We start from the raw sequence: 13,900 nt of genomic DNA on the forward strand, positions 1-13,900 counted from the left end.
AATAATGCCTGTTGTATAGGATTGTATGAGGATTAATGAGTCAATATGCATGGCACTCTTGGAATCATGGCTGGCACGTAGTATGTGCTCAATAAACATGAGCTGTTATTCTGAGGAGTATTACAATCATGATAGGAGAGGGGAATGGAGACAATGTCCCCTCTTCTATGGAGGTCTACTCAGCAGTTTTAAAAGGAGCTCAGATGATTTCTGTTTTCTATTTTGCCTTTTTAAAAATTTCCCCTTCTGCCTTTTAAAACCAAGGCCCTCCCTACAGCCCTAAGAAAAGCCACCACTTCAGCTTTTTAAGTTTTGGTTCAGAAGGAGACCTGTTGGCCTTAGTAAGAGACTCGATGGAGGCAGGGAGGCTCTGAGTCCCCCCCGTCATCTCAGCATTCATTTGTCCTGTGGCCATGGGCTCCTGGGCCACTTGCAGCCCTTTGTGTCCACGCTCCCCAAATCTCCCTCACCCCTGTACGGACTCCGATGCCCGGGCCAGTCTTGAGGATGGACATAGTGTGCGGCAAAGAGGTCTTTCCTTCACCCTCATCGATTCCTTCTCTTCTGCTGGGCTGGCGTCCTTCCGGCCCGAGTAGAGGACGTTTCATCGGGGCATGTGGGTGGAGGGGGCTGGCAACCCCTCCAGGAGCCAGTGTGGGTGGAGAGCAGGATGCCCCCCTCCTCCCGCCTTCCGTCCAGGGGAGCCCTGACACCCTCCTCCCAGCTGTCTCTTGCATTAATTTCCTGTGTTTTATCTGTTCATCTAGGGGAAGAAGAAGAAGAGGAAAAGGGACAAGCAGCCCGGGGAGACCAATGGTAAGTTAGGAGGGCGCAGGAAGGAGCGGTACTCTCGAGGACCACTCTTGTATGTCAGGCTTCTATCGGGGAAGGCAGGAGAGACTCAAGGCCAAGACGTGGTGGGGGGAACCCATCTTAGCCAGCTGTTTTGTTTATGCATTTTAATTAATTGCTTCATGACTGCCCTTTTAAAGCTAGTAACATTCATTGTTGCATGAAAAGCACATTGTAATTCTAGTGGAATGTGTTTTTAAATAACTGTAGAGCCTGTAACTGGAGAGCAGTAGGCATGCCCATGAGGGGTTTATACAGTCTGCTTACTCTGTATGTGTCTGAGCAGGGGTGAGGAGGGGTTAGGGGAGTAGCCGGGGTGTGAGTGTTTGATATTAATTGGGCTGTTCCTGAATGTTCCGATGCATGCCTTTACAGTGGTAAATTGCACCCAACTTAAATTAAGGAGGTTTGTCAATCTCTAGAAGAAATTAGAAATACTGCATAGGCAATCTCAGAGGTCCCTTGGAGAAGGCCAGGCTATTACAAACAAAAACATTTTGAAGGCTTTGTATAATTTGTTCTTTTTTTTCAGAACACAGCGAATGTTTCCTAAATCCTTGCCTTTCACTTCCTCCGATTACAGGTGCTAATGTCATTTTGAGTCGTTAAAATAGTTGCTAAACTGTTTTTTCATTTTTCTTGCCATTATAGTTTGATTAACATTAAACACGTATGACATTTGAACATTCTTTAAAATGACCATCTACTCGGTTTTGTATGTTTCAGTAGAATTTTTTTTCAGTTGCTTTTGTGTTTTTTTAATTTAATTTAACTTTTGCTTTGTTTATTTATTTATTTTTCCCATAACAGTTGTTTAAGCAGTGATGACAGTGATTTAGAGTTGAACTAACTGTGCAAATTGAATATGCAGTATTTCTTTAAAAGAGACTGGTTAAAAAAAAAAAATGGAAGGAATTCAGTAATAAACCTCCTTAATCTAATGGCATTTTTTTCATCGCTCCCACTAAGTTTTCTCACGCAAGCATGCATCCGCAGTATTATTTTTTCCTTTGCTTTTTTATTTTAGTTTTTTTCTTCCTTTTGCTTTGCTGCTTATAATTTGCAAACCCGCTAGCATTGTACTAACTGTACCTGCTTAAATGCTGCTATGAGCTTCTAACTAACTCTTAACAGCTCATTCACACAGCCTGTTTACCTCTCTCTGTCCCTTTCTTAATATTAATGAAAATAGATTTAAAAAGAAAAGATGAACTTTCCAAAAGCTGCAATATCCCAGTACCACAACCTTTTTCTTTCTTTATTTCTTTCTGTTTTGTTTCATTTTGTTCTGTTTTTATTTGTAGTATTTTTCTTTTTTTTTAAACTGTTGTACTCTGAGAAGAAAAAAGCATGTTACAAACTTAATTCCCTCCTTTGCTTTATTTTCTTCTTTAAGAAAAACAAATTGAGAGCCAAAAACAAAAACAAAAAAAGGAAAGCAGAACCAAAAGTTGGAAAAATGTTATTTAAAAGCTAGCTCTTCAGTATCTAACTTCACTTTATCATCTCAAACCAAATCTGAGAGACAGTCCTTAATGAAGGGATACTGCAGCTTTATTTGCAACAGCTAATTTCACAAGTTGAATAAGAATGTGACTTTTTTTTACCTCTTTTTTTCATTAAAGAAAGTTAAAAATCGAAAGTCAGTATTTTGTAATTAGTAACCAGGTCATTGATTTATTCCCTTTTTTATTTTTATTTTTTTCTTATTTGTATCTTTCTCTCCCCCCCTCCCTCCCTCTCTCTCTCTTTCTCTCTCTCTCCCACGTCCTCCTCCTCTGCTCGCTTCTCTCTTGAACTCATTCAGACCTGAGCGCTCCTAAGAAATGCCGAGCGCGCTTTGGCCTTGATCAACAGAATAACTGGTGCGGCCCTTGCAGGTGTGTATAGATTTCCCAGATTCGCTGTGCTGGTTTGCAGCTGGTCTATTTGGTCCTTTCCCCCCCTCTCTGGCCTGTCGCTTTGTAGCTCTGTGTGTGGATCTTAGGAGACACGAGGGCGCGGGACACTGCTCTGTGAGGGATGTGCTTGTTCCCCCGCTGCTGCTAGCCAAAATGCCACTGTAAAACAGCATCACTTGTGCCTCCTCGGGTCAGCGACAGCAAACCCCAGCACGCCCCTCCCAGGGAACGTTGCCTGCCAACCCCCTTCCTCACGACGGCCCAGGATGGGGCTCAGTGACATCCACCGTAATCCTGCCTAGGTAGAAGCAAACAGCGTCACCTTTTCCCCTCCTCTTCTCTCTCTATTTTTATTTATTTTTTCCTTGTTGTTTTTTGGTTTCTGGTTGTTGTTTTTTTTTGTGTGTGTTTTATCGTTTTATTTTATTTTTTTCTTTTGACTCATAGAAGTCCTTTCCTTTCATGCCCTTGGTGAGGGAAGACAATCTAATAGAACCGAGGTGATGTAGAAGACAAGTCAGCTGTAGCTGAGATTTCACATCCAACTGAGCACGACCCACCATTGTGTTGTATTTTTTGTGTTTACCTTATGCTAACAGATGCAAATACTCCAAAGAAGTGTCGGGCACTGTTCGGGCTTGACCGACAGACTTTATGGTGCAAACCGTGCAGGTATATGACCACTGCGAGGCCTTTGGGAAAATCAAAGCATTCTGTCCTTCTATACCTTAGTGTGTCAATATATTTTGACCCTGTTCCCATCTCCTCCCGCACTGGCATCAATGACTAATGATCCTCATTCTTCAAAATTTCCTCGCTAATTTTATGCCGTGTCCTCTCCCCACTTTCTCTTCCTCTCTTCCCCGCCTCCTCTTACAAATAACATACCCCTGGTGGTAGGGCCCAGGCACAGCCCTGACAGACCAGGACAGGCGCACTCACCCTTTTGCTTTGAAAGCCAGCATCCTGGAACTGGCCCAGCCTTACGAATACTCCCGTGGCCTGTGTGCCGAGCACAGAACAAGCAAAAATTGGCAGCATTAAATGGCATTCCCGTGCACCCGGAGTCAAGACACTTGGAGAAGTGCTCTGGGGCAGGCTTTTTTTGGTTTTGTTTTGCTGTTTTGTTTTATGTCGAAAAACCACATGTCTGCACAGAGAAGCTTGGTTAGCTGACACTGTTTTCCATGGCGGACAGAAGCGTGGCATTCACTGGCATGCACCAGCGGAAGGGCTGCAGGAAAGGGCGCCGCAGTCCCGCACTGCAGTGCTGCTGGCCCGCAGGGTGAAGAGCACACACATCTCTATTTAGAGAGAGCGCAGTGGTTCCAAAGGAATCAGAAGCGTCCAGATTAAACACCCGGGCTCCACCTGCAGGCTTCCATCCAACCTGTAATTTCAGGGAAGGTGTAGGTACTTCCTTCTTGGTGGAGGGATGCCAACTAGTTCCTGTCTCATTTCTTTTCCTTTAATGACCACCTTGGTTAAATTTGTTGTTTCTTTGTTCTGATACAAGCAGTCTTTGAATTTGGAATATTATGATGGTAGGTATCTCAACACCCAAACACGCTTTTCTGTTTGTAGTGCCTCCCTTGTCACGTGTCCCTCTCCATGCCTTTGCCATGTGTTCCGTGTTTAGACGTTAGATCAGATGTCCATCCCATTACGTGCATGCCCACGACTCTCCCTCGTCTCCTCCCCCACCCCGATGCCTTACGAGATTGGTGACGTGCCTGGCGCTAACAACACCTTTAGGAGAGAGAGGGCTGAGAGTCTTGAATGAGAGGGAACTCCCCAGGCGGCCCTCTGAGCATTGAATGAGGATGGGGGACACCGAGCAGGAGAGGGATTCTCGGTCATTCTGTAGAATGGCAGTGTTCACGGAGGGGACACACGTCCTTTCCACACAGTCCCGGGGTCTTTTCTGTGCGACAGAAAAGGGTTTTATGATGAAGCCGATGAAAGGAGTTAGGCATTTAGCTCGGCTGGCCCAGAAGACAGAACTCTGCCTGCCCTATCTATCCAGGCAGTGAATTTGTGCCAGAGGTTTTTTTTGTGCTGAGAAGGAGGATAAGTAGCTGGGGAATCCTGTTCGGAGACGCCCTGCCATGGCCAAGGATGAGCTGACCACAGGGTCCCCTCTCAGAGAGGGTTTCTCACGGTCTGTAGAAATGCATGGCCATGTGCACACCTCACAATGTGGTTTGTTGCCCGGTTTGTGCATTTTATTCACGGGAGGTGAGTGGTGGTTTGTGAATCCCTTTTTTGATTTGGAAGCAGTTACTGGGAGTTAGACTTGGCCTTTTTGGGGGCGGGGGAGTGGTGTGAAACTTATCATTACTAACATCAACTGGACAGACGTTCTCTTCTCAGACACAACCCATACCTTGCTTGCTTAAAGCCATGGTGCAGTATCTTCCTCAGAGACCAAAATTTTCATGCCATTTTTACTCAAAACAAAACGAACAGAAAACCTTTGCAGCTGCTTCATAAACACGATTTCCTAAAGTGCAGCGTTGCTGTGGATGCTGAGACGTCCCACATCCCTGCTGGGTGTTCTTTCCCGCCTCAGCACCATTGGAACAGTCCTGGGGACCATTTTTACTCTGTTGGGGGACGTTTTTAATACCCTAAAAGCTGTTAGCTGGTACATTTCTGCTCTTTTAAGGCTGAAACTCCAAAACAGGATCAGGAAGAACTTTTTTTTTTTTTTCCTTTCAGAATAACCTGTAAGAAGCCAACAGTGGATTTTTAAGAGGCCACCCCGTGGTTAGAGATGGAGCCTAGGTGGGGGAGGGTAAGAGGATGGGTTTTGTCCCTTTTTTTTCCAACCTCTCCTCTTTGCCAGGATCTGGCTTGATGCTAAATCAATGGGACAAAATGTGTTGTTTTTTTTTAAAAAGAAGTTGTAAAGTCATTTTCTGGCTCATCAGAAATGTGTGTGCAGTTGCCTTTTGCCCAGCCGCCTTTTAGAAAGAGCGTCACTCTGTCACTCATAGTCTTCATGTCCCCTGTTCAAAGTGCCCCCACCCATCCCCACAACACACACGGAAACTTCCTGTGTCGCAGGGAGGGTGGGGCGGGTGGGGGAGCCAATCAGGGCTCCTTGCTCACTACACAGGGTTTCTAATTTTACTTGAGGACATTTTTAACAAGATTCTGTTTGGAGCCCACCAAGTTGCTGTCCCCACCTTTTCACTCTGCCCTAATATAGCATGGAATGCTGCTTGATGTCATTCCTTGTTTCCTGTTGTTTTCCCCCCTTTTTCTCTTTTTCCCATTCTCCTCTCATTTCTCCCTGTTGCTTTCTCCATGTTGCTTCTGCCCCCCCCCCCCATCCCCATTCCCTCCCTTCGCCCATTTTTAAAATGCATGGACATTTTACCTTAGTTTTTTGAGCATGTTTTGATCTGCAGGCTAAGGTGGTTTAAAACTCTGTTAAGTATTTATCTTGGGCTTCTGGGAAGGGAGCAGAACCCACAGTCTATTTCAGTCTATCCCAGAGGAGGAAAAGGAACCGTGTCAATTTGAAGGTGGGTGGGGGGCTACCGTCACTTCCCTAGAGTTCCTTCCGACCCAGGGAGGGGCTGGATAGACCCCAAGGCCACCTGCCCGTGGGTCTCAGCCTCTGGGAGGCAGGGAAGACCAAGCATGCCCCTTCTGTTCTCCCCCCACCCCTCCTGCCATCTTGCTGAGTCCGAACTCAGGGGCATGATTGGACAGTTCTGGGGCACAGACCCAAGCAGGAACTCATTACATCCCCTTCCTTTCAGTGGCCAGTGACATCTGACAGTGGTGGCCTTCAACCAGGCAGCATCTTAGTTGCTTCCTAGCGATGGAAAGCTGGCCAGCGCTCACACACTTGTTTTTAGATGGAGTGTTACCAGCCACGGACGGTTCTGACTATATTTTCCTTAGATCAGCACATTTCCTGGATCCACATTACTTTTTATAGCATGAGTGGAGTTCATCCCAGGATCACCTTTCCTACCAAATATTACCCCATCCGACTGGGATTAATAGTGGGAGAAGCTTTCAGGTCACAAGTTCCGTTTCTTGAATTGATTTCTCCAACCTTTGATGATAAGCAAGAGAGGCTCTGAAATTCTCATCCCTATCTCTTACATAAACAAGAAATAGAAAGGGGAGATTCTGGTTTTGATACAGGGCCAAAAAAATTAGTCTCAGTGGTTCAAACACTAATGAGGATAATAACCCCGACTCCAGAAGGTCCATGCCACAGCCCCCTGGCACTTCTTCTCTGTCGTCACTTCCTTGTGACGTGCTGCGCCCTCCAGTGACCGGCCTCGGCACCCCTCCCTGCCATCCTCACATCTCTCCTTTCCAGCCTTCTCACTGTGGGGTGGGGGAGGGGAAACCCCCAAATCTTTAAAAAAAAAAATCAAGTCTGAATCATAATTTAATCCACAACCTGCAGGCCATACAACCAGTTATTCTCGTTCCTTTGGATCATTTTCTGTTTTTCTTATTCTTCCCCTCCTCCACCTTTGTTTATCCTCTTCTACCTGTTTTTGGTGGTTTTTTTTTTTTTTGTTTTGTTTTGTTTTTGGTTTCGTTCTTTTTTTTTAATTTTTCATTTTGTTTTGTTTTTTAGTTTATTTTGTTTTATTTTTGTTTTCCCCCTCCTTTCACCTGATTCTGACCTCTCTTGATTTGGTGTGGTTCTTAACAGACAAGCCCGACAGCTCTCTGGGCGTCAGCAGCCTGGTGGTGGTGTGGTGGCGGTGGTGGCGGTGTGTTGAAAACTTTAAGCCTCTCGCTAGTGCTGCCTTCAGCTCTGTGGGCTCAGTAGTCAGCATTTTGAGAGTTTCATATTCACATGAGGCGCCTGGGAAGGAGCTCTGTCTTTCTCTCTACACACACGCACACGCGCCATTGGGGGTGGAGGTGGGGGGCTAGAAATGGGGGAGGGTGATGGAAAGGAAAGTGAGGGGGGTGTGTAAGCCCAAAGAGAGAGAACAAGTTTGTCAGTGCATCTCACTATCTGGCACATCGATGCCACCCGCCAACGGGTGGCATTTGTTCGTCTGCTCACTTACATTTGAGCGGGGGAGGGTCGTGGGCATGTAGTGGGGGCAGAGGAAGCAGGTAGGTAGGGAATTCTGTACAATTAAATATTTCGTTCACGTAGCAGACTTAGGAGTGGGCAGTGGTTCGGTGAGCGTGGCACCCCTGTGTAACTTGAGTAGCGCTCTGGCCGCTGGGCGTGCCGTCCCCAGGGGGCTCCTGTCAGGTGACTTCAGCTTGACTCTGAGCATGAGACAACTCTCCCCTGGCACCTTTGCCCGTTATTCACAGAAACTCTCTCCCCTGTTTCTAGGAGAAAAAAAAAGTGCGTTCGCTACATACAAGGTGAAGGCAGCTGCCTCAGTCCACCCTCTTCAGATGGAAGCTTACTAGACTCGCCTCCTCCCTCCCCCAACCTGCTAGGCTCCCCTGCCCAAGACGCCAAGTCACAGACTGAGCAGACCCAGCCTCTCTCGCTGTCCTTGAAGCCCGACCCCCTGGCCCACCTGTCCATGATGCCTCCGCCGCCCGCCCTCCTTCTTGCCGACGCCCATGGCAAGGCCCCTGCCCTCTGTCCCAACGGGGCCCTGGACCTGCCTCCAGCCGCTTTGCAGCCACCCATCATGCCCTCCTCATCTATTGCACAGCCGTCGACATCTTCCTTACATTCCCACAACTCTCTGGCCGGGACCCAACCCCAGCCTCTCTCCCTGGTAACCAAGTCTTTAGAATAGCTTTAGCTGCGCTAGCCCTGGTTGTGTTGTGTAGTGCTTCATTTTGCTTTTCTTTGTTTCTCCCCCCTTTTGGAAGGTTTTGTTTTTTACTCTTAATTTTGTGCCACGTGGCTACATTAGTTAATGTTTATCGAGTTCATTGGTCAATATTTGACCCATTCTTATTTCAATTTCTCCTTTTAAATATGTAGATGAGAGAAGAACCTCATGATTCTACCAAAATTTTTATCAACAGCTGTTTAAAGTCTTTGTAGCGTTTAAAAAATATATATATATACATAACTGTTATGTAGTTCGGATAGCTTAGTTTTAAAAGACTGATTAAAAAACAAAAAGGAAAAAAAATGAAGCAATTTTGAAGCAGCCCTCCCGAAGGAGTTGGTTCTGTATTATTTGTATTAAATACGAGCTTGCGAACCAATCATTTTACATCTGGTTTTTAAACCACAAGGGCACGATGAATGCAGTGCCATTACTTTTTTTTTCCTGTGTGAAACAACTTTTATTGTGATGTTACTTGTTATTGTTTAAATGTACAGAAACAAAGGGTTAAAATGTGTTAATATACCTTGTTCCATGGTGTTGTTCTTTTGGGGGGAGGGGATGCTACTCAACAATGAATGGAATCACAACGCTGTCGGACCAGTAGTATTTATTGCTTTAGAGATTGCTCGTTGGACCTGTACGTCGTCCCTTTTAAAATATGTTTTCCTTTTTCTTGAAACTGTATAAAGTTTTTTTCCCCCTTAGCATCAGCATCTTATGTATAACAACTCATTTGTACAAGGTTTTTAAGTTTATATATAAAATATGTATATATATTTTTTGTTTCCCTTTTTGACTTTTTTTTTTTTTCTCTGTATGAAACCCAGACGCCGCCAAATGGACATGAATAGTTGCATTAAAGGATCAGTAGCATTAACAAAGGTTGCTTTAAAAGCCATTATGTGAAACAAGACTTGAAAATTAGTGAGGGAATCTTAGCGACGCTGTGTGAGCAACAGTGGGAACCACCCGGTCTCCCCTTTGAACTCACAGCCCAGCGCCCTGCCCCGTGAGGACATGGACAGACTGTGCAAAACTTTACGTGCCAAAATTCTCAGTGACTTCAGCTTTCTCCCTCTTTTTGATGCTGTAATTTTTGTTCATCATGTTTTGCTGTGATGTTACATAGGTAGATTTGTATGTAGTTTTAATGTCACCTATAACAAGATGTGTTTGGTAGCAGATTGTCCAGAAAAGCATTTTAAATGAAGAGGTATAAACCCTTAAGGGCCAAAATTCTGTATATTAGATTACTCTTAAAGGAAAAACCAGCTGCCGCTTTTATGTACATGTACGACATACAAGTAGGTAGCAAACTTTAAAAATAAAAAAAACCTAGGCATGTTGATGTTGCAAAATGCTGTATAAAGCTGAAACCTGTTCATTCAGTGCCATTGTAGTTGACATGAAGCGATTGTAAAACTGTCTCCGATTTTTCTCTGGTTTATTAAGATGCTAACTATAACATTTTTTTTTTTTTTTTGTGAATACTTTGAATGTTTCCTAACAGTTGTGATGTTACTGTTCCGTTTTATGCTCTTATTCCAATTTCATTTTTAATGGTTTGGAAGCCATTTTTGTAATGAATAAATGTTCATGCTGTACAGTATCTGTAGCATGCCGTGCTGGATGAATAAAAGCAACTTAGTGTGTGCAGATAAAGGCTGGTCACTTGTTTCTGTGATTTGCATTTTATCTCTGGGGAAACTAGATCCACCTTCACCAAAAAAAGAAAAAAAAAGAAAAAAGTACTCCCAAGCTGGAACTGGAGATCACACGGCTGGAATGGGTGGTAGGTGGTGACATAGATACCAAAAAGTGATCTTGAACTCTTTTGAGAGAGCGATTGTCTCCACGCCCTCCCCGTCCTCCCATTTGTAATGCCTGTTTGGCATATCTTGTGTACTGTAAGTTCATTTCTGTAAGCAAAGCACAGTTAACCCACCACATGTCACTCTTCTGGCTATGAAACAGCCACTCTGGTGCAGCCTGGCTGTCCCACTCACGTTGAGCCCAAGGGACTGAATTCTGGTTAATGAGATAGTTCACCAGGAGTGGACTGGAGAGACCACTCTGCTCCCATTTAAGGACCATCGATGTGGATGTATCCTAAGTTCCTTCTAAGGGTTTCTCACTGGCAGAGGTGGTCAGGGTGTCGGCTTGAAACCCTCTTTCTCTGGCGGTGAGCAACTGTTGAGCGAGAAGCTGCTTAGAAAATTGGATCCAGGTGATTGACCTCGAAATTTGTATAGAGGAGTTTGGCCATCTGTGCGACCCAAGTTCTCTGGCTCTGCCCTGGCCAGCGTGCAAGGTCATTACCATTACCAATCAGGGGCCACAACAAAGATCTTCCTCCGGTTTCTGTGGCATTCATTTCTCAGGCCGACCAGGATGGATGGATGGATACAGTGTTCACTTAACCTAGGACAATCAGACCTTCAAAGGATATGATTTCAGCAGGCATGGAAGCTGTTTCTGCCGCCGCCGTTGTCATCCAGACCTTAAACTTCCTCAGAAGCTCTGCTTTGCGCCTGCTCATTCTTGTCTTGTAAAATCGCAGTATTTTGTTTTTGCTTTTAGCTTTGTATTTCCAGGAAGGAGTGATGCTGGTTGTCCTTCCCCCATTTTATTCTGCACGCTGGCCTCCAAGTGGCCCGTGAAAACACAAATAAGAACAATTTCCATTTGTGGCAGTGTGTAGCGGCCCGAGCTGCTGCTGTGCATTTCCCCATTTCATCCCAGCACTGCCACCTGGGGTGGGTATTAGTCTCCCCTCCACGCTCTGTTTTACGTCCTGAAACCTGGTTTAGAAACTTAGGGTTAGTGTCTTGTGCAAAGTCGCATAGCATGTCAGGTGGTGGAGCTGGGATTCAAAGTTACGTCGGACTCCAAAGCGGCCCTTTACACACTGCAATGCCTCCTTGCATAGTAAACATGATCCTTGCCCAGACTGTGACGGGACAGTCCCCCTGAGCTTCCCTTGTTGGCTCCTCCTCTGCCCCATGCGCTCTCTTCCCCTCTAGCCAGACTAGAGAGGTGAGCTGCCTGAAAGCATGTTCTCTCTTCCCCTTTCAAAGATGTAGTTTCCCTCAGCCTGGAAGATTCTCCGCTCCTGCAGCCCTCCTCCCCACGTCCTGCCTGACCACTCTTGTCATCCTCAGGTCTCAGCGGAGACAGCACCGTAGACAAGGGTAGGTGATGCCTCCCTCCAGTGTGCTCTAACAGCTTCCTGTTTTCTCCTGCCTTTAACGTCCTCACCTGCTGTCCGGTCAATGCTGTGACACCAGTTGGTGCTGTTGACATTGTGGGCTGGATGACTGTGCGGTGGGGGACGGTCCTATGCATTGTACAGTGTAAGCATCCCCGGCCTCTCTCCACTCGTGGCCAGTAGCCCTCTCCCCCCCCCCCCCACCCCAGTCATGAAAACCAGAAATAATCTCTAGACATACATTGCCAAATGTCACCTGGGAGTCAAAAGCACTCATGGTTGAGGACCAGTGCCCTGGAGAGCCCTCTGAGAGGACAGGATTGTGGCTTCTATGTCCTCTTGTGTACTAGTGCCTGGCACTTGGAAGGTGCTCCATAAATATTTGTTGACCGAAGGATTGAACAAAGTTGGCCAACTCAACATCTGTATTACAGGAAGCAGGAGAATGGAAATTTTTCATAACCCTTTCAGCCATGCTGGAATGTAACCCAGGGCCCTTGCTACAGAGGCCAAAAAGAGAAAAAAGCCAGGGGGGCATAGGCATGGGGTCACTCCCTCTGCCATCAGCCAGCCTGGGTGCAGCTCTCTCTAAAATTCAAAATATAGGTCTCTAACGCCAGGCTTCCTACCTTCCCTCCAACGTTCATTCTCTGTAAGGACCTTCTTTACCCCCTAACATGGAATTTTCCCCCCAAACTTGTCTCATTCTCAACAGTCCAGGTTCTAGTCTCCCAAAGGCAGCCTGAGCCCTTGCCCTTCAATACTTGTCTGTTCATCAGGGTGGTTTCTGAAGCTTCAAGGGTTTATTTAAGCTGAGCATCTTTTTGTTGTATCCATGAAAAATGGACCTGTGGGGTTTTGGGTTCTGAGAGACCCTGAGGTGGCATCTAGGAGCCTGTGACTTTCAGGCTCAGAGCCACACATTACTTATGCCTGATGGGACCGGGCCCACTGAGTTTGCCTATTAGAGTAGTTTCTTGTGGCTGCTGTAACAAATCGGCACAAACTGGGCGGCTTCCATCTGCCGCTGTCCCAGCTCTGGAAGCTGAAGTCTGGCAGCAGATGTGTCTTCCCTCCGGAAGTTGTAGAGCCTCCTCGGTTACACGTCTCTTCTGGCTTCTGGGGCCTGCCTGCAGTCCGGGGTGTTTCTTATCTTTTAGCCAAATCACTCACATCTCTGCCTGTATGTTCACATCACTGCCCTCTTTGTGTCTGTCTCAAAAGTCCCACTGCTTCTTTTAAGGATCCATGTGATTGTATTTGGAGAACCCTGGACAAGCAAGTATCTATCTCTAAATTGTGAATGTAATCACATATTTTGCCGTATAAAATAATACAGGTTCTAGGATTAGGATGTGGACATATATTTTAGGGAGCCACCCTTCAGCCCACTACAGGCATTTGCCAGTTCTGGGACAACTGTGGTCTCTGCACAGAACCCTCCCGCAAGGGCTGTTGATGGTGGTTTGGGACAAATGTGTGAGAAGCAGTTACTATAGTAGATGATTTTCCATTTCAGATAATGGCAGGTGCACTTTTATTCTCACGATGTGGATGCATATAGGGTCAGACGGCCCTTTCATCTGGATCCAGGGTTAGAAGAGAAGAAGCACCTGGGAGCAGGGCAGTGACCCTGACCTTGGAGAATCCTTCATCCAACACCCTCATTGTGTGTCCTTGGGTAATTCCTTCAACTCTGAGGCTCTCTTTCTTCAGCTGACAAGTGGTGACAGTAGTACTGGTTCTGACACTTTCTTACGAGGGCCTGGAATAGTGAGCCAGAAAAGTGTTTATTATTATCATAAAAGCAGGAGGCTGGTTACAACCGTTGTTTTCCTTATTATTTCTCATTGGGATCCTGCTAGTCCTGCAGGTCAGAGAATCACAGAGATCTAGACACATCCTCATTGTCAAGGGACCATGACCTGAGACGCTGTGACTCACCTACAGTCAGGTCATCTTACCTGAAACTTCATGGCCCTATGAAAATTTCTTCCACCCTTCAGGGAGCCACAGGTCTGGCTAGGGTGCTTTTTGTGGCACAGAAATGTGTTTTTAATTAAGGGCCTTTGGAAAGAAAGTAAGGAATATCTTACAAGTCTCTTGTCAATGGTGCAAGGCAAGTGCCAGAG

The 13,900-nt window shown here is 45.9% G+C and overlaps 1 protein-coding gene across 23 annotated transcripts in view; it reads left to right on the forward strand.

The window, feature by feature from the left end:
* TCF7L2 (transcription factor 7 like 2) overlaps positions 1–10,194 on the forward strand; it is a 189,335-nt gene extending 179,141 nt beyond the window's left edge. For 6 of the 23 annotated variants that reach the window (XM_054581538.1, XM_054581541.1, XM_054581542.1 and 3 more), the window contains 2 exons: positions 768–816; positions 8,095–8,325. In XM_054581538.1, coding sequence (XP_054437513.1) covers positions 768–816; positions 8,095–8,174 — 129 coding nt within the window. In that variant the 3' untranslated portion in view covers positions 8,175–8,325. Of the gene's footprint in view, positions 1–767; positions 817–1,384; positions 1,436–2,659; positions 2,733–3,352; positions 3,426–8,094 lie in introns of all 23 variants that reach the window. The other 17 variants (XM_054581525.1, XM_054581526.1, XM_054581529.1 and 14 more) reach the window with 6 other exon arrangements.
* Positions 10,195–13,900: the final 3,706 nt, after the last annotated feature.

This window comes from Pteronotus mesoamericanus, unplaced genomic scaffold (assembly GCF_021234165.1).
Source record: "Pteronotus mesoamericanus isolate MK-2021 breed Mesoamerican mustached bat unplaced genomic scaffold, CSHL_Meso_final contig_657, whole genome shotgun sequence".
Taxonomy (NCBI): domain Eukaryota; kingdom Metazoa; phylum Chordata; class Mammalia; order Chiroptera; family Mormoopidae; genus Pteronotus; species Pteronotus mesoamericanus.